Source organism: Cladophialophora psammophila (assembly GCF_000585535.1).
Source record: "Cladophialophora psammophila CBS 110553 chromosome Unknown aczJe-supercont1.1, whole genome shotgun sequence".
In the NCBI taxonomy this organism is placed as follows: Eukaryota; Fungi; Ascomycota; class Eurotiomycetes; order Chaetothyriales; family Herpotrichiellaceae; genus Cladophialophora; species Cladophialophora psammophila.
The window spans coordinates 3089696-3109676 of NW_006912922.1; the positions used below are offsets into that span (position 1 = coordinate 3089696).

The 19981-nt window shown below is 53.2% G+C and overlaps 9 protein-coding genes across 9 annotated transcripts; 3 read left to right on the forward strand and 6 right to left on the reverse strand.

Moving 5' to 3' along the window:
- Window positions 1-4857: 4857 nt before the first annotated feature.
- Window positions 4858-5552, forward strand: A1O5_01084 (uncharacterized protein; the record flags this gene model as incomplete). The annotated part of the gene is made up of 4 exons (XM_007741703.1): window positions 4858-4997; window positions 5093-5265; window positions 5347-5393; window positions 5475-5552. 4 exons carry the CDS (start codon window positions 4858-4860, stop codon window positions 5550-5552), a joined length of 438 nt encoding a protein of 145 aa, XP_007739893.1.
- Window positions 5553-5636: 84 nt separating this feature from the next.
- A1O5_01085 (uncharacterized protein) lies at window positions 5637-5969 on the reverse strand (the record flags this gene model as incomplete). The annotated part of the gene is made up of 1 exon (XM_007741704.1): window positions 5637-5969. One exon carries the CDS (start codon window positions 5967-5969, stop codon window positions 5637-5639), a length of 333 nt encoding a protein of 110 aa, XP_007739894.1.
- A 750-nt stretch (window positions 5970-6719) lies between these two features.
- A1O5_01086 (uncharacterized protein) lies at window positions 6720-7645 on the reverse strand (the record flags this gene model as incomplete). Its single annotated transcript, XM_007741705.1, has 3 exons — window positions 6720-7075; window positions 7138-7196; window positions 7266-7645. 3 exons carry the CDS (start codon window positions 7643-7645, stop codon window positions 6720-6722), a joined length of 795 nt encoding a protein of 264 aa, XP_007739895.1.
- Window positions 7646-9543: 1898 nt separating this feature from the next.
- Window positions 9544-10751, forward strand: A1O5_01087 (alpha-methylacyl-CoA racemase; the record flags this gene model as incomplete). Its single annotated transcript, XM_007741706.1, has 2 exons — window positions 9544-9604; window positions 9667-10751. The coding sequence occupies 2 exons, from the start codon at window positions 9544-9546 to the stop codon at window positions 10749-10751; spliced, it is 1146 nt and encodes a 381-aa protein (XP_007739896.1).
- A 188-nt stretch (window positions 10752-10939) lies between these two features.
- On the reverse strand, window positions 10940-12039 carry A1O5_01088 (uncharacterized protein; the record flags this gene model as incomplete). Its single annotated transcript, XM_007741707.1, has 2 exons — window positions 10940-11731; window positions 11857-12039. The coding sequence occupies 2 exons, from the start codon at window positions 12037-12039 to the stop codon at window positions 10940-10942; spliced, it is 975 nt and encodes a 324-aa protein (XP_007739897.1).
- Window positions 12040-13083: 1044 nt separating this feature from the next.
- On the reverse strand, window positions 13084-13677 carry A1O5_01089 (uncharacterized protein; the record flags this gene model as incomplete). Its single annotated transcript, XM_007741708.1, has 1 exon — window positions 13084-13677. One exon carries the CDS (start codon window positions 13675-13677, stop codon window positions 13084-13086), a length of 594 nt encoding a protein of 197 aa, XP_007739898.1.
- A 763-nt stretch (window positions 13678-14440) lies between these two features.
- A1O5_01090 (uncharacterized protein) lies at window positions 14441-15284 on the forward strand (the record flags this gene model as incomplete). The annotated part of the gene is made up of 3 exons (XM_007741709.1): window positions 14441-14474; window positions 14550-14944; window positions 15102-15284. The coding sequence occupies 3 exons, from the start codon at window positions 14441-14443 to the stop codon at window positions 15282-15284; spliced, it is 612 nt and encodes a 203-aa protein (XP_007739899.1).
- An 833-nt stretch (window positions 15285-16117) lies between these two features.
- On the reverse strand, window positions 16118-17306 carry A1O5_01091 (uncharacterized protein; the record flags this gene model as incomplete). The annotated part of the gene is made up of 2 exons (XM_007741710.1): window positions 16118-16570; window positions 16659-17306. The coding sequence occupies 2 exons, from the start codon at window positions 17304-17306 to the stop codon at window positions 16118-16120; spliced, it is 1101 nt and encodes a 366-aa protein (XP_007739900.1).
- Window positions 17307-17683: 377 nt separating this feature from the next.
- A1O5_01092 (uncharacterized protein) lies at window positions 17684-19864 on the reverse strand (the record flags this gene model as incomplete). Its single annotated transcript, XM_007741711.1, has 1 exon — window positions 17684-19864. The coding sequence occupies one exon, from the start codon at window positions 19862-19864 to the stop codon at window positions 17684-17686; it is 2181 nt and encodes a 726-aa protein (XP_007739901.1).
- Between the last annotated feature and the right edge of the window lie 117 nt (window positions 19865-19981).

The window sequence follows — 19981 nt, forward strand, 5'->3', positions numbered from 1 at the left end:
GATCAGGGAGGAGCAGATCAGGGAGTAGATCAAGGCACCCTCCTAGTCATCTTGATCCTGTTTCCTGCCGCTGTGCCTGGCACATTGCACCTGAGGGCTGGTCAGGCCTGAGTAAGGTCATCCCTACTTGAGTAGGGGGTCAGGCTAGAGGCCAGGGAGGCCTGGCTGCCGGGGGACTCCAAGGCCCGGATATGACAGCAGCTGATCTCCGCCGGCCTCTTCCAGCTGTGAACAGGGTACCTGCAACAGACATTCAGGTACCCAGTACGTCCTTCTTGGCTATGATGATAATAGGAGCGAAGACCAGTTGTCTTTAACCGACTCGCCTTTTGCATTTTGACTCCGCATTTCCCTTGGTGTCCCCTCGTTTAAAATTTCCCGTGCTCAGCGCAGCCATGTCGACAGAAGGCCCGAGCTCCGGCTCTAGCTTTATGCTCTCAAGCTCATCGATGGTTTCTAACAAGTACAAGTACTGAATGTTTTAAAAAAAGCCCACGCACGTGGGCGGGACGTGGGGTGCATGCATCCTTGGTTCAGAGATGCATGCTTCACCCTGCCTAGGGACATGGTCGCAGGAGACAATTGGTAGACAATTGCACCTTCGTTCAATCCTCGACGTGACAGCTCCCTTGACTGATTGAACCACCTAACTTTGTCTAGCCTGTCGGTGGCCTGGGTCCTATGACTCTTCTCCTGTGCGTCCCGGCCGCCACTCCAGAGCTCCTCTCGCATTCGCTTTCACCTTTCCGGCATTGATTACCAGCGAACTCATCCATCCAAGCCTTTGCCCGACCTGGAGCTGCAGCTGGACCTTGACCGCCTTTTCTCGACCTGTGCGTTCTGGGGTTAACTCGAGGAAGAGGAAAAGGTAGAAGGGCAGGTTGCTGCAGTGTCAAGGCAATGCAATGCGCTGCGATGCGATGCGATGCGAGGGCCATTATTTTAATCACCTCTTTGATTCCTTGCTTTGCTGCGCCCGAACTCTGCTCCCTGCGCGGAGTTAAGTACAACACAGCGAAGTTGCAGCAGTAACCGTCGGTACAGTACTGTGTAAGGCTCCGTCAAGGGTGATCCTGGAAGGGAAACTAACCACAACACAGCAGGCCACTAGCTCGTACAGTGGTTAAGTAGAAGTGCAAGCAGCTTCTTAGTTCGAATACCTGTCGGGTAATTGATGCCGTGGCCCATCATTCATGGTCCCACGCATCAACTCGCGAAAGTCTCGTCGTAGAATGGTTGGATTTGGGCGAATGGACGCAAGAACAGCATTTGCCCTTTCTTTTATGGCTTCTGCTTTTGCCATAGCCGCCATCCTTCGTTGAGGAGCGGCGAGGCGGGTAGCGCAATGGAGGAACGGAATGTAGGTCCCAGCTTTCCACGGCTTTCTCTGCCGAAGCCGTTGTACGAAACCGCACAGCGGCACGGAGAAAGCTTTCTCACTTGTTAATGCGCATTGAGAGACGGCCGCGTCAGAGCCATTTCGTAATCTGACCACTTATCTCGCAGTTGTCTCACTATTCTCCCAGGCTAAAGAGCCGCAGCAAGCCGAACCCAATATCCGTATATCACGCCTGCGGTACAGAATCTCTGACACAACGGCCGTTAGCTAGGAGAACACGCGCGGGTGGGTGAACGCCGTTTGGGGTGCCCTCAATCTCGACCTGTTATTGTACCCGGTACAAAGAACAAGACGAGTGTTGAAGTGGATCTACAGATATTCAAGACGGAGTTCTACGTCGGGATGGATCGTCGATAATGTGCAGCAATGGTTATTTTAGAGACAGCATTGAGGAGTCTCAGCGAAGCAGGGCCACATCAGCCTCCTAGCAAGTGAGAAAGAAATCGGAGCAGTTTGGGAGGGATTGACACCAACCAACCACCCCCCCCCCCCCCCCCCCCCCCCCCCGATGAGCAATTCGCCGTCTGACTCAATAGCCTCAGCGGCGGCTTGTCCTTCTCTTGCCCTATGTGTTTACTGATGTCCTTCTCATTTCAAGCCGACCTACGCTCGGTAAGGGAAGAGGGAGTTTGGTCCCCTGTCCTATACAGGTGTCTTTCCTCTGGCGCCGCCCCTATTGCAGACTCAATGCTTCAAAGGTTGATTATCCAATCGTGGGCGTCGTCCATCTGGAGAGACACGCTGCTGCTGCGGCGATGACTTCCCTTTCTCCTAGGTCAGGTATAGACTGGTGCACCCCATTATGGCTGCAATGTACCCTTTGACCATTGATTGTGGCGCCTGCGCCCTTCTTCCACGATTTCAAGAACCGTTCGAACCATTGTTGTCTGTTTTCAGAAGCAGATATATTAATTCTTGGCCTGCTTGCTGGGACAAATTGTCTCACAGGGTTCCAAAGCCACTGCAACAGCCGTCATTGTTGTTCTAGGTGGTGTACGCACGGAGCTCAGGAACGCATTTTGAGACCGGCCTCGAGGCTGGTTGGTTTGAAGAGTCCTCGAGCATCTTCGATGATGCCCATTGGAAGTAGCAGGTCCAGACCTCAACGCTGTCTGGTCTGCAGAAATCCCTGTTCAATCTGAAGACACACTAGCAGGCCTTTGGAGTCCTCGGCTCTGCGGTCGTCGCTGCTTCTCTGGTGCATGCAGTGATGAACCCGAGAGAAGTCTGCATGGAGATGGCCTCCCGCGGTCTTAACAGGTGAATGTTTCCTTTCTCTGTGCCGACCTATAGAGAAGTGCTGGCAAAGGCGTTTGTTGAGAAGAGCAAAAGCTTTGCGCCCTCTGCCAAGCCATCGGAGGACATGTACCTAGATATTCAAACCTGCAATAACAGCTTCTCAACTCCGACTCCCCTTCCGCCAAGGTCTCAGACAGATAGGCCTTACAGCACTCTATGTTTCTGGATTCAAGCAGCTGCTTGCGTCTGACGAACACAAGGCTCAACACATAAATAGCTGGTTCTTGGTCAACTACCACGAAGCAGGCGGCAAGAGACCGAAGGATAGCCAAGTCATGTACATAACAGACGGGAAACTCTTCGCTGAACTGCCACTGCTGCCGAAACCCATTGCTGTGTGGAACGAGATGGCTCTACGTTATATGTAATGCACATAGTTACCGTCTTTCCTCGACAGTCACCAGACCGGGACGGGGAAGGGGAGCACCAAGAAAAAAGGAAGAGAAACAAAGAGTGACGCCGTCGGACAAAAATGTCGTTCTCAGGTGCGAAGCGAAGGGGAAGGAGCTGTCATTGTGATCGAGGCGACGTTCATTTCTGGTGGAGGGTCGCCTCTTCTTAGAGACGAGCAGTTGCTCAGGGTCTGCCCAATTGTACTTCATACGATCAGCTCTCTTCAGGAACAGCAGCAACCCAGTCGACATAGAGCACTTTCCGCTTGGTTGATTGAGTCCCAGCATCAGTCAGTCAGTCACTTCATTCTTGTCTTGGTTCAATTAACGCTACCGCTGTCTTTTCCAAACCGTGTTAAGGGCTGAGATACCGAGCTTAGGAAGCTTGAGGGAATCTAGCGAAACCAGTGGAACATAGACGGCTGGGTGTGCGGGTAGGGCAAAGATCGTGTCGCCGGGCCATGGCAGTGAGCACCTCTGCCATTTCACGTCTTGGCGATGCTTATCGGCACCCTTTGCCGACTCGCCAGTGACAGCCTCTACATTGTGCCCGTAGCAAAATTGTTGGATTTCAAAAGCAATTGTTCGTTCGTATGCTCCCCAAGCAGGTTTGAGTGTCCAGATTCAGGTCAGCCTGTAGCCTTGTAAAGGGGGGTTTATTGTGAGCAGAGGTCGTAATCTATGTGAGGACCCAAGACATTCCAAAAATCCCGCTCTTGGCGTGAGATCTGGACTGCTCCCATATTGACACGAAGATGCTGTTGTCGAGATTGACTGCTTTTGAAGAAAGAGGGAGTTGGTTTGCGCCATAAATCAATCGACTAAAGGGACAGTTATGTTGTCCACGAACAGCGCGTCATCTATGTTTTTCAAAGATTACACATATTCTTTCGATGTGCTTTCCCACCCGCGATCCCATCGTCAGACCAGATGAGATATTGAGTTGGGTATTGACCTGATCACTGAGGGGGTGGGCGTGTCATCATCGCGCGTTAAGCCAATCTAGGCGAGTCGAACCCTCCCCGTATTACTGGGTACTGTGGAGTTGCAACAAGCCGACGGGACAACCATCGATCGCATCGACGAGGGCGGAGAGGGTGGAGCTCTCAGCCCTTTGCCCATTGGTACCATTGCTACGTGTTTATGTATATATATTTATGTAAAAGCTTTTGCGAAGCCTTCGCACGATTGATGTGATGGCGACAATTACCACTCTTTTTCAAAATCTTCGTCTAAAGTCGGCTCGTTACTCGCCTCCTAACAAGATCAGACACACGCCCCCGTCGGCGAGCCTGACTCCATCTACGTTGCCACTCAGGCTGGCATCCCCTATTCTATGACGTCTTTCGCAAAGAAACTACACCCTGAGGTATCATTGATGTGGGAATGTGGAAAGACGTCTCGTGCCCGCAGCCGGAGTGAAGTTGCGCGCCCAAATTCATCTTGGATTCATAAATCCAGAGACGGGGAGCATCCGATATGGGCATCTCAAGTCCTTTCCACTAAACGGCCCCTTCTTCCTTTCCGAGGGGTCAGTCACCAGTATATGTTACCAGTTGCACAATCTGCCAAAATGCCCGACACCTGCAGATGATAGCTATCGAGGGTTCGATCGGTGCGGTGCTTTCGTTGAATCTCCTTTTCCCATCTTCCTCGGGGAGCAAGGGGGGAACGTGGAAAGTGAAAATAATTAACAGTCAGTGCTTAGGGACCGGTCTCTTTGCCGGCTCTGGCTCGGCCCTGGGGACGGGGGGTCCGGCTTCGCTGATGCTTGCCTACGGCCTCATCAGCATCATGCTGTACTGCACTGTCCACGCCCTGGGAGAATTGGCCGTCCTTTTCCCCATTTCGGGCGCGTTTGCTGTCTACAATACCAGGTTCATCGACCCGGCATGGGGATTTGCAATGTCAGTCATCACTCCGCTTCTACATACATTAAAGACCACCCCCCGTTGTTATCCAAAGGCCATTTTTGCCGACGTGCTGATCTGAGATATCCAAGGGGTTGGAATTATGCGTTGAATTGGTTGGTTATGCTGCCCCTGGAGCTGACCGCCGCATCTATCACGCTCTCGTTCTGGTCCGGCGCGAGGGACGTCAACCCTGCGGCGTGGGTGGTCATATTTTACATTGTCGTTGTGATGATTAATTTCTTCGGCGTCACAGGGGTAAGTCGTTTTCGACACCTCTCAGGGTCGTGTGTTGGTGGAGGAAGGGGAAGATAAAGACGAGGCTGACTATGTGTCAGATACGGAGAGGCCGAGTTTATCTTTTCCATCATCAAGGTTCTCGCATTAAGTATAGTCTCTGCCGAGTATACCACTTCACCCAGACCGGTAACCGAAAAAGAGAAAATGACGAGCAAGAGCTGATCACCCAATTAGGTCGTCGGCTTCTATATCTTCGGCATCATCATCGCTACCGGCGGCGTCGGGTCCCAGGGCTACCTAGGTGCGTACTAGTATGACCCAGGGTCCTTCAACCACGGCTTCAAGGGCCTCCGCTCGACCTCCGTCACGGCCGCCTTCTCCTTCAGCGGTACCGAGCTAGTGGGCTTGACGGCCGCCGATCGCCATCATCTTCGCGTCGGCGGTGGGACTGCTGTGTCTCATCATCGCCGCGGGCGACGACACGCGCACACAAGCGTTCAACTGGATGCTGGCCATCTCGGGCCTGTCGTCCGTCATGACATGGGCGTCCATCTGCGCGTGCCACATCCGGTTCCGCGCGGCGTGGAAATACAACGGCCACAACGTGTCCGAAGTCGCCTTCACGTCCCAACCCGGCGTCGTGGGATCGTGGATCGGGCTGACCATGAACCTGCTGATCCTGGCCGCGCAGTTTTGGACGGGTTTTGCACCCGTTGGATATGGGGACATGACTGCCGGGGCCCGTGTCTAGGCTTCCTTCGAGGCAAACCTGAGCCTCCCCATCGTGCTCGCCTTCTACCTCGCCTTCAAGCTCTGGAAGAGGCCCGTCTTCAAGCGCATCCAGGACATCGACATCACCAGCGGCAGGAGGGAGCTGGATCTCGCTGACATCCTCGCAAGCGAGAGGGCCGAGCAGGCCGGATGGCCCTGGTGGAAGAGGGCTTACAAGTTCTTGCGCTGAGCCAAGGGGGAGAAAACGAAAGAGCCCAGAGGCAGGGACAGACGGACCCACATACTATTTACGAAGTCCATATCGCGCAAAGCGAGGCGAAGTCTCGATAGATTATCCATTCTCGCATAGTATCATATAGAGAATCAAAACAACACTGCAAGTGAATCTTAAACAGCCCCCCTATGAAGTAGTTGGGTTTACTCTTTTTTTTAGATGTCTGCGAAGAACAGAAATGGATGGAGGATTTTGACAAAGTCCGCTCCCTGCCAGTGCTGTGCCAGCCGACCAAACGGAACGGCAATGTATGTGAAAGTCTGAGTCTTTAGGAAGAATGTCTAATTATAGGAACTCTAACACAGACCGTAGCAGCCTTCCTTATTTCCCCTTCGACGCTTAGTCATGCCGTTCTCTTCCGCAATTTGTTCCTTGTTCACTAGACGGTTGCTCGCTGAGGCAAGGAAATTGCCGTAACATCTTTGCTCCCCTTCCAACCTATCTGTCCGACCTGGCAAGGTTGGGCATGTGCTTCAATACCATGACTTGTAAACTGCTAACCACTGAATCGTCATACCACTCTCCACGCCAGGCAGTGTGTTATCATTGGGATTTCCGGGGTGATCGCCTCCCACAGCGATGTTCAAAATTGGGAAGAACGGGCTGCGGCCGCATCTGTCCCAGCCTTCCCTCGTGGCCCAGCTGGAACCGTCTCCTTGGACCGTGTAATAAGTCTGGCCGTCGAGTTGGAATTTGATCGTCTGTTTGCTATAGTCACCGTCGGAGAGGTCGATGAGGACGGCCCAAGTGTGGTAATCTCGGCGATCGAAATCGATGTATCCGTGGGATTCAGCGTGGTTACCATATATATCGGTCTGGTGGACCGCGCCTATGTTTGGGTGTTGTCAGAAACTCGAGATTCCTTGAGAAGAGCTCAGGACAGTAGCTTACCTTGGTTTGTTGAGGAGCCATTCCTGAGCTCCATAATATCCCACTCACCACATTTGGGCCTGAAGAAAAGTCGCTGTGTCAGAGGCTCCTCTACTAAGATAGGGGAATCAGAGGGACTCAAAACGTACCAGTGAGTACCCCTGCGCATCGACTGACCCAACGCCCACCAAGCAGGCCAAATCCCCTGCTGCTGCCACGGCGGGTTCTGGCCGAGCTTGATGCGCGCGGCAAAGATCATCTTGCGGTTGGGGTCACACCCGAAATTGTGGTTGCCATGCAGACGAGCAGAAGTCCATTGTCCATTCACTTTCCGTGGAGCAATGACGAGTTGGCCATTTCCGTCAAGAAATGCATTGTCCGTTGAGTTGGTGTACCTCTGCCACTCGTGGTTCCAATTGAATGGGGGAGTTTGTAGCGTCCAGTTCTGGGAGCTGGGAGGAGAGCCTGCTGGACCGTAGAACTCATCGCACCAAGCGACATAAAACCCGGCAATCTCCGGGGGTTTCATAGTGAATAAGAATAAACGAGGGATATCTGAAGTGTACGGATGACTGAGTAGAAACTGGTGACCTAAAGACGAAGAAGTTGAAGGACGAGAGGATTGGCGCGCCTGCTCCTGCGCCCGCTCCTGCGCCCACTTGCCTCGAGGACGAAGGAAGGGTTGCAGGAAGGTGCTCGGTGCCCGCTGCTTTCTCGCATCCGGCAGCTCGACAGCGGCTACAGCAACTTATCTCTAGACAGATCCATAAGCAATCTAGTATCTCTCTTTCTCCGTGGACCGCAGGAAACATAGTCGGAGCTGGCGAGGGTTTTCGTTGCTTTTGTTATGCTCGTCACCATGTTGACGTACACACGATGGTTTCACTCCATGTGACGAGACGATTCAGATTTGCATCTGAGCTCGGAAAAGAGAGGTAAGTTGTATTGCGCTCGTAGTCCTACAGATCGTTCTCGGCGCAAGCACTCTGAACGAGGGCTTGAGAGGGTTTCATTGTCAAGATGTTGAAGGGAGATTCCGAGTCTCTTTCCAAGTTCTCACTTCGTATGCGCAAAGTATACGACATGTGGCGTGAAGGGATCGTCGCCGAAGATTAGGGCAAACCAAGATCAGATGGCATTCCGAATAGTCCTATGCCATCCGAATCAAGGAGGCGGTATGGCGCTGGGCCGTACAATTGACCGAGTTGCGTGATTCCTTGCTCGAAATCGGCGCCGTTGTCCTCAACAGTCAAGAGTTTCAACAAGCAAATCCTCCGGAGAAGGCGGTCACTGCCGAGGTCGAGAGGTTGCCGATGCAAAAGGGGTTGATATTCAAAACTAGCAGCGTCAGGACGCCGCCGAAAGGCAACGCGTGGGTCAGAACGTCCAATAGCACAATGCTGCGATGCCTGTATATCACAACCTTTGGTTCTTCTCTCTGTCCCTTCCATTTCGTCAACTGCGGCAGTATCTGAAGCTTTGCTTTTCGCTGAGCAAGTCGTACGACGTGACCCACGTGATGCGACGCCTTTCACAGCGTGGACGAGGCTGATATCAACACCTGCTTGCGTGCCATGCTGACGGCGAGAACCACATGAAGGGAAAAACGATTTCGAACTGAAGGCCTCAAAGGTTATAAGTCTTCAGCCGAGCATCTGATCAATGTATTTGGCCAAAGGCATAGACGCAAACTTCTGTTTAATGAATTCAAGCAAACCTTGACTTGGGGTATATGGCAGGACAATATACTCTCAGGCCTTTTTTTTTGGCTTTCTTTATTAGTCTGGGGGCTGTTCACCTCAGTGCGGCCCATCCCAGGAGAATATGGCTGTCTGTTTCATTCAGTTACCTTGTGGCAGGATGTGTCAGACGTCAAATCATGTTCAAAGTTTGGGTAGATAGATCGAATGCATGCATTAGGGAGCGGCATTGCCCCTGGTCCCTCGCCCCTACTATGTAGATAAGCATGGCAAGAGGCAGAGGGATGGCATGCCTGACCCTGTTGTAGCGGCACGGTTTGACTAGCCGAGGGAGGCCTCAAGTGTGGACTGAGTACTGGGTAGGCCGAAAATTTCGTCAAATCAAAGCCCAAGCATCCAAACAGACACGTCGATCAAGCTGGACTGTGCAAGCTATGCAAAGGACGAAAGGCTCAGGCAGAGAAAATGGTAAACGCCAGGCCGCTCCCCGGCAAACTTGCCATGCTTGATTGTGGGGGAATATGTTGATGAGCCTCGGCCACTTCGGCACCGAGTATGTGTCGGGGAATCAACATTCCCAATGCCGCGGCCGCTGGACGCCAGCTGGACGGTGCCGCTACCCCCAGATAAAGCCCCGAGCAACATGAGGTGAAGCTCGCCGGGCGAAGATATATGCCTCTGCGGCATTGAAGAGCAGAATTGTGTCTGCAGCAGTGAACAAGCAAAGATGACTGCCAACCCACCCTTGACGGGCGTCCGCGTCCTCGAACTCGCTGGCTTGGCTCCAGGTACCGCAAGATTCCTTCTCTCAAGGTATCCAAATAGCAAGGCCGCTCACGAGTCTCTATAGGCCCCTTCTGTGGCCTGCTCCTCGCCAACTGGGGCGCCAGCGTCCTGCGCGTCGACCGCCCGAGCCCAGTCTCCAGCAGTGATCTTCTGACCAGCGGGAAACGCTCCATTGCGTTGGATCTGAAGAACCCCTCCTCCGTCGCCGTCTTCCTGTCCTTAGCCTCGATTGCCGACATCCTCATCGACCCCTTTCGCCCCGGTGTGTTGGAGAAACTCGGTCTGGACCCTGAAACCGTCCTGCTGAAGAAAAACCCCCGCCTCATCGTGGTGAGACTGACAGGGTTCCGTCGCGATGGGAAATACTCTGCCATGGCAGGCCACGACATCAACTACCTCGCCGTGTCCGGAGTGCTCTCCATGCTCGGCGCGAGAGGGGCCCCACCTGCACACCCGGCCAACATCCTCGCAGACTTCGCCGGTGGCGGCCATGCCGCATTCACTGGTGTTCTTCTGGCGCTGATTCACCGCGCAACAAGTGGGAAGGGGCAGGTCGTAGAAGCAAACATGGTCGATGGCGTCAGTTATCTCGGCACGTTCCCGCGGCTATTGACGAAGATGCCCATGTGGAATGGTGAGCGGGGCACGAATACACTAGACGGCGGAGCCCCATATTACGGGTGCTACGAGTGCAAGGACGCGGGCAAATACATGTCCGTGGGCGCCCTGGAGCCGCAGTTCTGGCAGGAGCTGCTGAAGGGACTGGGTCTCACCGAGGCGGACGTCGTCCCGGGCAAGCTCGATCGGCTGGACAAGCGCTCTTGGCCGTATATGCGCGAGCTTTTCACACGGCGGTTCAAGGAGAAGACGCGCAAGGAGTGGGAGGCCATCTTTGATGGAACCGATGCCTGCTGTGCCCCCGTACTCGAGCACGCGGAGATGGAGGCCGCGGGGTACGAGCACCGACCCATCGTCGGGCTGACTTCGTCGCCGGCACGAAAAGTCGAAATGCAGTGGGACGGCAAGGCCTTGAAGCCCGGTGAGGGCGGCGAGCAGGCTTTGAGAGAGTGGATGGGCTGGAACAATGGAAGAGACTACGACATTTTAGCCAACGGTTGCTTTGAGAAGAGAGAAAAGAGTAGGTTGTAGATCATCCATCTCCCTCATAGGATGGGTTGGGTGGAGAACCGCAGTTCATATCTCTCGGATTGAGAAAAATATATTTGAGTCTGTACAATTTGTATTTTTGTTGGTCTATCTAGGAGATACCCCTTTCTTCCTCTGGTTCCTTAATTAACCCCCCCCCGGAATATAAGCCTCACCCTCTCTTAGAATCCTCACCACATCCCATAATAAGCGCCAAAGCCCGCAGCCGCTGGCAAGTCATCCGCATTCAACAGTCCGACACCTTGCTCGAGCAAGGTCGCCCACACCGCATTCCGCGTGCTGATCGGCCAGGCCGGCGTGTCCCAGTAGCGCGCCAAGATGCCCTTGGACTTGGCCACCTCGATCTGGCTGATCAGAGTCTCCAGTTGGGTGGAATTGAACGTGGTGCCGTTCATGGGGCCGAATTGCGCGGCAAAATCGGTCGATGCCACGGGCGAGACTGCTGCGGTGATGTTGGATTCGGTCGAGTTCAGCAGGTCCAGATGGGCGTCGAAGAAGTAGTCGCGTTCGTGGAGCGGCTGGATCTGGTTCAGCGGCGTGTTGCCGGTGCCGATGACGGTGACTGGGCCGACGGTGACGCCCGTGCCATTGAACGTGGTGAGGTAGCCCGGGCTGCGAAGGGGTTCAAGGGCACTGACAACGGCAGGCCACGTGGTTGGGCCGTCGGTCTTGAGGTCGATAAACAGAAGGAGAGTTTGACCTGAGGCTGTGTCGTAGACGCCATTTTTGGCGGATGAAGTGACAAACGGCGATGACGGGTTTTGTCGTTGGATGGTATCCAGGATGGGTTGGATGTAGAGGGAGTCGAGTGTCCGGGCAGGTGTCAAAGCAGATTGTTCATGGCCAACGTAGAGGGTGTTGTTGTAGAGCCAGACATCGGCCTCGACTGAGGCACAGCCTACGGAGAGGGCTGAATAGAAAGGAACGTCGCGCCAGTAGTCGTTGTGCGAGTGGATTGGCTTCTACAGCGATATTAAACGGTGAGAAGAAATACGTCCTGGACAGCAAAAGAAAATTGCACACCGGCAATACTATTCTCTAGGACCACAGAGACGGCAAGGAATGTGCCATGGAGGCTAAAACGTACCGGCACAATTCCTCTTGTCAGATCTGTTGGATAGCTGTAGCCATCGCTCTTTTGCGTGTTGGCCAGAATGTTTTGGAGAGTGTTACTGATGTCCAGGCCCGTTGCCTGTGCCGAAGGGGGCAGTGCTGCAGCATTGGATTGCAGTGCCAGAGGAAGGGCGAGCAGTAAGAGTGAAGAGACCATGCTGCAAACCACGGAAAGGGACGCGTTTGAAGGGAAAAACTGAGCCAATCTATGCCAAGGGATCGAAAACAAAAATGCTGGACAAGAGGGAAGGACGTCGCTTATATGCTGCCGTCTGTATGCATCATATGTTGGTGGAAGTTGATGATGTCGACCAGAAAATGCGGGTTGGAAGTTGAGCATTGAGCTCGCCATGTATGGAAAAGCGGTGGGTGGAGCCAATAGGGGTGAGGCCGAAGATGCCGGTCCGGGGGCGGAAGGAAGCTTGATTGATCCAACATCCAACGACAAGGCTTGTAACGGCTTCTCGCCAAATACTGAGCACTCGTCCAGTCGGTCGACTATCCAATTATGGGGCTTGCCTATACACGTGCCTTGTCTCTGTACATACCTTTTCTTGTCATGTTTAGTAGTGGCAAGGACGGAGGGTGGAATGACCAAACGATGCCGCATGAGTGCTTCGTCTATACTTTACCCAGGTATATGCCCAAAGCCCCAGACGACACAGCTCATCCCGGTTTCAAAATGATCTCTCGAGAACCAAGGCTGAAGTACGAGGTATTTAGGTAGGTATGTACCCAGTATGTACTCTGCATCCGGGAGGCGATCGGCGTGAGTGGCTTGAATTGTGGCTCGTGTGGCCCTGTTCTCGCTGTGTGGCTTGATGTTTGTCTGGATAAAGTTTAGCCCATCTTGGCGCGTAGGGCTTGGCGATGTCGATGACGGCATTGCGATTCCAGTTCCGCGCCAACCATCGAACAGATGCTCTTACAAGGCAAGACAAGGTCACTCAATCGGTGGTATCCGACGTCTTCCAGCTTTCACCTCCCATCTAGCGCATGACGCAGTTTGCATCTTGACAGCCTCGCCCAGGTATTTATGCTTTTCGCTCTCATTCTCTTGTTTTCCCTCTCAACTTCTTCCCAAACCTGCAACCCAGCTCACTTCACCAGCAAGTTCCATCTCGACTAACACGCTTGACGCCTCCATCATGCTTCTCTCCAATCTCCTCTGCTCCCTCGTCGTCATTGTGCCCGCTTTGGCTCAGGGAAATGGTGTCAATTCTACCGTCACATCCAACTCCTCGCCCGTAACACCTTCAGCAGTTTCCAGCTCATTGGCATCCATCTCGTCAGAATTATCCAAGTCTCTCGCCTCAGTCTCCAATTCCGCCGCCTCGGTTGCTGCCTCTGCCTCCAACTCGGCTGAAAATGCTGAAAACTCCATCGCTGCCAGCTTCACCTCGGCCAAATCTGCATTCTCAGCCAGTCTTTCCAGCCTTAGCTCTGAAGCTGCTACGGGCAACACCGGCGCGGCTGCCACTCTCTCATCTTTGACCTCTGCCGCCTCCTCCATCCTTGGCAGCATCACCGCCGAGGCTGCCAGTGCCTTGAGTGCTGTCACAAGCCAGGCTGGCTCTGTTACTTCAGCGGCATCTTCTGGTCTCAGCTCGGCCGTTTCCTCTGCATCTGCAACCGCGTCCTCCACCACCAATGCCGCCGCTGTCATGCCAGCCGGGTTTGGTGTTGCCGGAGCTGCATTGTTGGGTCTGGCTGCCTTTCTGTAAACGACAATGATGTCACGAACGGGACGGATGGGAACTGACAAGGTCTCGGAGCAAACAATCAAGGGAGTCATGGCGCTTGGAATAGATGAGCTTGATGGAATCACAGAACACAGCTTCCATGGATTGTGCGACAGGTTATGGGCCAGGGCGGTAGGGTTCCGACAACAGCATACCAGAGTCAACCCATGTCTCCACTTTGCCCTATCATTTCTGCTGTGGACGGGTGTGATACGGTGGAAAGCAACACGCTAGGGCCGTTTGGTGATAGGCACCTATGGATGGTTAAAAGAAATCATGCAGTGCTATGTTAAGTTATCACTTCGATACAACAGCAACCTTTGCCCCAGTGGTATTATCGGCCGCGATACACTCAATCTTTACTGGCAAACATTCTTTTTATTACCAGTTCCCTTCGTTGATCAAGAAGCTGTATGTTGTCGAGCAGTGACAGCGACTTTGGGGCACTTTTATCTCCTCGCTGCCTTCTTTATCGAGGCCTGCATCTCTGTACTCGTACCTATGCATGATTGCGCATCTTAGCCTCTTTGCAATGGCTTGCGTAAGCGCTTACTTAACCGGGGTCCCAGCTTCTGAGTTGAGAAATAGCCCAATGCCTTGTAGCAGTAGGATTCGAGGATTTCTTAGCATTCCATTTTTGGATCTCGGACACTCAACATATTCCTAACCCCATAATGGCGTGTGGTGTGTTTAAACACTACTTCTCCGATTCAACAACTCAAGATTCATATTCGTTTCCTCCTTTTTGATTGCGCTCTCCTCCACATTCAGAGTCACTAGATAGAAACGCTCGCTCCCATAACCGTGCCATCCTCCATGTCTCTCCCCACCACCCGCCGCATCGTGACCGGTCTGGCTCCTCCTCTCCTGTCTCCCTAACCACAACAATATACATGGGTACTGACACAATCACTCCACCATATAGGCCACGACAGCACGGGAAAATCAATAATCGAGTCCGACATCACCCTCACACCCGCGAACCCGCTGGACGCGACGGGCGCGTCGCCGACGGGCATCATCCCGGGCTTCACCAACATCTTCCGCACGGCGGGCTTTCCGGCCGCGAACGTGCAGGGCCCCTGGACCGACGTACACGGCAAGAAGATCGGCCTGGTCGACCAGGCGGGCGTGTACTGCCGCATTGTGGATTTCCCAGCCACGGGGCCGGAGACAAAGGATGACGTGAATATCATGCACCGCACGCAGAGCGTCGACTTTGGCGTCGTCCTCAAGGGCACCATCACGCTGATTCTGGACGATGGGTCCGAGACGGTCATGAAGGAGGGGGATGTCTGTGTCCAGAGGGGCACGAATCATGTAAGTACCTATGCGCCTGGGATGGGCGGTGGTCTCTCTCCCTCCCTCTCACCCAACTCATCCACCTCTACGCGCTTTGCAATGTCAATCTCTACTCGTCAACCTCTCTTCATTTATCCCATGCTCCTTGCCCGACTTCCCTCTCCTACCTAAATAGTCATTGACCACATACATCCTCCCCCACCCCATATTTTATGGCTCCCACCTCATCATCATCATCATCATCATCATCATCATCATCATGACCACGCCTCCTTCCCACCCCTACTTCTATGACTCCGATCACCACAATGCACAGAATCGCTCAATCTCCAAGTTTTCCCCTTCGCCTTTGTTTTGACCTCTCACAAACCGTTCCCCCCACCACCTTCACAGGCATGGAAGAACGTGAGCACGGAGAACTGCCGCGTTCTGTTCGTTCTCGTCCCCTCGGAGCCGATCCGGAACGAAGCCACGGGGCAGACATTCCCGTCGACGAACACGGCGCATCTCGAGGACGAGACGCACATGGCGCAATAGGGACTACCTGGTGGACCATCGGAAAACCCCCCGCCTGCTCGCCCCTGTCGAGACGGGGTAATGCGACGATAACGACGAGGGAAGGCAGGAGTGAGAAGAGGAGAAGGCGAAGAGAAGACCAGACGAGAATTATGTACAGAGCCCAACCACCCTTCCCTTTTCCTCTCGGAGAGATCTCTTCCTCTCCCACAGTACCCACCACGACTTACGATATTATCATCCTCCCTACCCTGGGGTCGGGTCGAGTCTTCCACATACGGCCCTACAGACATCTGATAAACATGACCTATTCGCCGAAGAAACTTGCGTCAAATTAGATGGAACTGGTAATTGACGCATGTATCGACCAGTACTCTCACAATTCGTCGTCCGAGTCTCTCTCTCTCTCTCTCTCTGTGTGTGTGTGTGTTCTATCTCAGGAGACTTTTGAGGGGAATCAAGCTGCGGGAATACACAAAGTACCCTCGTTTCTTCTTCTTCTTCTTCTTCTTCTTCTTCTTCTTCTTCTTCTTCTCTTCTGTCGACGATTACGGCAGAACAAGGCCCTCTCTACCGACACTGGAATGGAAAGACGAAGGCGCAAGACACCGCCTACCCGATTGGACCATCTCTGTCTACTGTCTACAGTTTTCCCTTCGCAGGACCACAAAATTATCAAGCGCCAACCTCTGCAACGACCTTACCGCCACTCTCAACGCTCGCGCCTCTGAGACCCTCGCGTTCCACCATCTTCTTGGCCTCTTCCATCTCCATCTGTCTCTCCAAACTCTCCTTTTCAAGCCTCTTCTTCTCCAACGCCTCGAAATTTCTCCTCATCGCGTTGCGGGTAAATTCCTCCCCCGTCACCATGGGGTATTTCTTGCGCGGACCCTGGATGACGGCGTCTCTGCACGGTTGGTTGAAGAAGGCGATGCTGTAGCGTTCGCCGTAGAAATCGTCAACGTCACTAGGTGCCTTGACGCGGTGGAAGGTGGATTTGAATCGGTCGTCGGACCAGGACATGAGAAGGTCACCGATGTTGCAGATGATGGATTCTTGAGAAGGGGCAACTTTCGTCCAGGTGTCTCCGTGGGCGAAAGATGTGGACGCTTCGCGACCGGGACAGATCTGTAGGATGTAAGGTCAGTCTGGCACTTCCCACTGCCCTGACTGGCGGTCTGAAAATTGGTTGGACCACAAAGCGACGTAGACGCACCTCAAGGCCGCTCTGGCCCTCCTTCTGGAACAAGAGTGTCAGTAGATCCCAATCGGTATGTGCTCCTGCGCGATGGAAAACCTCCCCATTCGCGTTTTCTCTGGGAGTTTCAAAGTAATGCAAGAGTCTCGCCACTGTCTGACTCTCAGGTCTCTTCACATCATGTGCCTTGACAAAGTAATCATCTTCAAACCCCAATCCTCGCGCGAAACATGTCATCAGCCTCTCTGAAACTTCCTGCACCTTCCACATGAATTTGAGGGCAGAATCTTTGAAGCCCGGCAAGACAGGTTCATCAAGCCATTTACCCTCCATGTTTCTGCCGAACTGCATCTGGTAAGACTCCTTCCTGTCTGCCGCACCGGTGGAAGGTCGGACTTGTGCATTCTTCTCCCACCCGGCATTGTTTGCGGAGGAGAAGGGGACATTCCCTTTGGTTTCGTCCGGAAGAGCAAAGAACCGGGCTGATTGGGCAAATATCTCGTCGATTTCTTCGGGAGTGATGCCGTGGTCGGTGATGGAGAAGAACCCCACGTTCTCGGCGGCAGAGACTAGTTCCGAGGTGATTTCATCAATGCGTGATTCAAAATTCGCGAGTGAGATGGTGGGAATGGGACGGTCCAAGTATTTTGTCTTCTCTCTACCCATTTTGATGTAGTGTTGAATGTACGAAGACGACTTTCAAGGAAAGAGGAATTGAGATAGAATCAGTCCAAACGCTTGATCGTTTATGTTTCGGCGGGGCGATCTGCTGGTCGACGAAGGGTTGAAAGGGAGTTTTCGAAGGAGGTCCCGGGGCTCTTTATAGTCACTTAGGGTACAGACATCCGTAGTCAATGGGTTTGATGGTTGTCGTTCGCACCATTGATATCGAATGAGAGTTTATGTACAACCGATAAGGCTGTCCGACCTTCCCCGCCTTTTATCGTCCAATAATGACGCTTCGATAATCGTACGGTGATGATAGGCCTGCTGAGTCCGTCTTGGTCCGTCGCACCGTCCTATGGTTTGGGAACCTCTAATCCTTATATGTCGAAGTTCAAGAGATCCTCAAAAAGAAAATTGTTGCTGATTCCGGTGTGCGGGGGGAAGAGCTGTTCAAACGTCTCGTACCCCAAGTCGGACGTGATGATGGGTTCTTGAGATCCAGGCGTTTTTGATTCAGTCGGTTCATACAAATCCAGCGAGGGTTCGGCGCCTCGATTTGCTGACCGCAGAGAATGTGTGAACGAGTCGTTTCCCACAAAAGACTCGACAAACTTCGGCACGTTGAACTTCTGCCGTTTGGGTTGGCCACGATCTCCGCTCATATTGTCATGTGTCCGCTTTCGATAGTTTTCCAGGGTTTGGTCGGCCGTCAACCGGGCCTGCTCAGCGAGCAAAGATGACAGCAATCGAATGCCGCGCATTGCAATCATGCTGTTTTCGAATTTTCCCAGCATTGTAATGGTATTCTCCACCAACTTCCGGTGTTCTTCGTACTCGGTTTCACTGGGTCTGCGGTGAAAGATGTCCAAGGCGAGCGTTATGCCCGCCGCAACCATGAAAGCTTGATCGATCCAGAGCATCGGCCCTTCCTCGTCATAGGCCTGTCTGGCCTCCTTCAATATTGTCTTTGCGGCTGCCATGCATGTCCGACGTGTAAAGTCGAACGCTTGCTCCGTAAAGCTGCGACCTAGAAACGCTCGGTGGATCATGATGATCTTGTGAGCGAAACAAATCGTCAAGCTGCGTCTCGCCCACGGGATAAATGCAGGCCATTCCGGTTGAAGTGGTTCTCTCATGGAGAAGAAGCGAGGGAGTCCGTCGGTTGCAAGGGCTCGCATTTGTGCGTCGTAGTCCAGAACTTGTTCATATTTGGTGTACAAGGTGTTCGAAGAGATGATTGCATCATGTATCTGCGGCATCAAGCTTGCGATGTCCCCGAGAAAATTGGGGAAACTTGTCATACTTGGGACATCGTCGGGTAGAGGCAACATTGTGGTGTCATCGCAGTGCATAGGTTTCAATGAAGAGAAATGCATCCTCTGGATGGAATACATCTCCGAGAAAGGGATCGAAAACCAGTCTTGGATACACAACTGTTGCCACAGTCTCCTTCCCGTTTCACGTTTGATTATCTTGTCTCGGAGCGCAGGAGTCGATAGCATGGAAGCTCCAACAACATTGCTTGCGTCATCTTCTGGGCCCAGTCGTTGCAAGCCGAGACCCTGGGCGATCTTGACAGCAGCTCCTAATAATGTGCTCTGGGTATTGCTGAACCCTAGGATATGGGCGGACATGGTAAGCGTAGTGATGGCTTCGACTGAGTAGACGTGATGTCGCCACATATAGTCTGCGAGATTGAGGCACGTTACCGTAGCCTTGTACCATTGCCTAGTCAGCTTCGCTCTTTCGTTCTTTTTGAAACCCCAGCTCAAGGCCAGCTGCTCACTAGCACAAGTCATGCTTGCTGCCATTACCGCAAAGAGTAAGGCAGTCCATCTGAGGTCCATGTTCCTGACTTGGAGTCCACTGGGGCCTTTGTAGACCTCTTTGAGCTCTTCATAGAACGTCGGACCATGGAAGCACCCGTGATACCACAAAATCGAGCTGACATGATATTCCACCAATTGGAATACTTGTTTACGACTAGGAAGGAGCAATTGTAGGAACGAGACCTGGGCAGCACCCGTCCCTCCAAAGCCATTTGAAACATCCCAGTCTGGCCCGGTGTCCTTGGGAAGCGCGGCAGTGCCAGATTGGTGAGGTTCCTTCAGGAGATCTAACGCTTTAAGATCGTAATCGGACAGCTTGCTCCGACCCCAAGTGAGAAATTCTAACACAGAGGCAGCATTGTCGACGTCAGTGAGCGGGCCGTTGATTGGAGCGGGCCCAAGGTTGCTTGGATATACTGGTGGTTGTTCGCGAGGACTAGGCCCGGAAGTCACAGACTTGGGCGTTCGAAGAGAAGGGTGCACGGCAGCCTCTGGCGGGTTGGTATTGTTGGTTTGGGGGGATGTATCGGTGGTTGTGGGACTGGCGTCTGCCGCTGTGGACGATCGAGGATAGATTCGGTGAACTTTTGGATCGTAGCCGCCTTCAGGCCACTCCCGCGTGCATTTTGCGGCATCGCCCCTCTTGACGCAGCGACCGCAGGGAACGTTGCGGTCGCATTTTTGCCGGCGCATAGAGCACTCAGTGCATGTCTGGCGTTCCTTGGGCATGGCTACGGCTTTAGAGTCCGTTCACATAGTCTTCGTACTACAGTCGTGACCCACGATCGCCCGAAGTGATGTTTGTACGGTATCGTTGATGAGGGATGTCCACAGGTTCGTACGTTT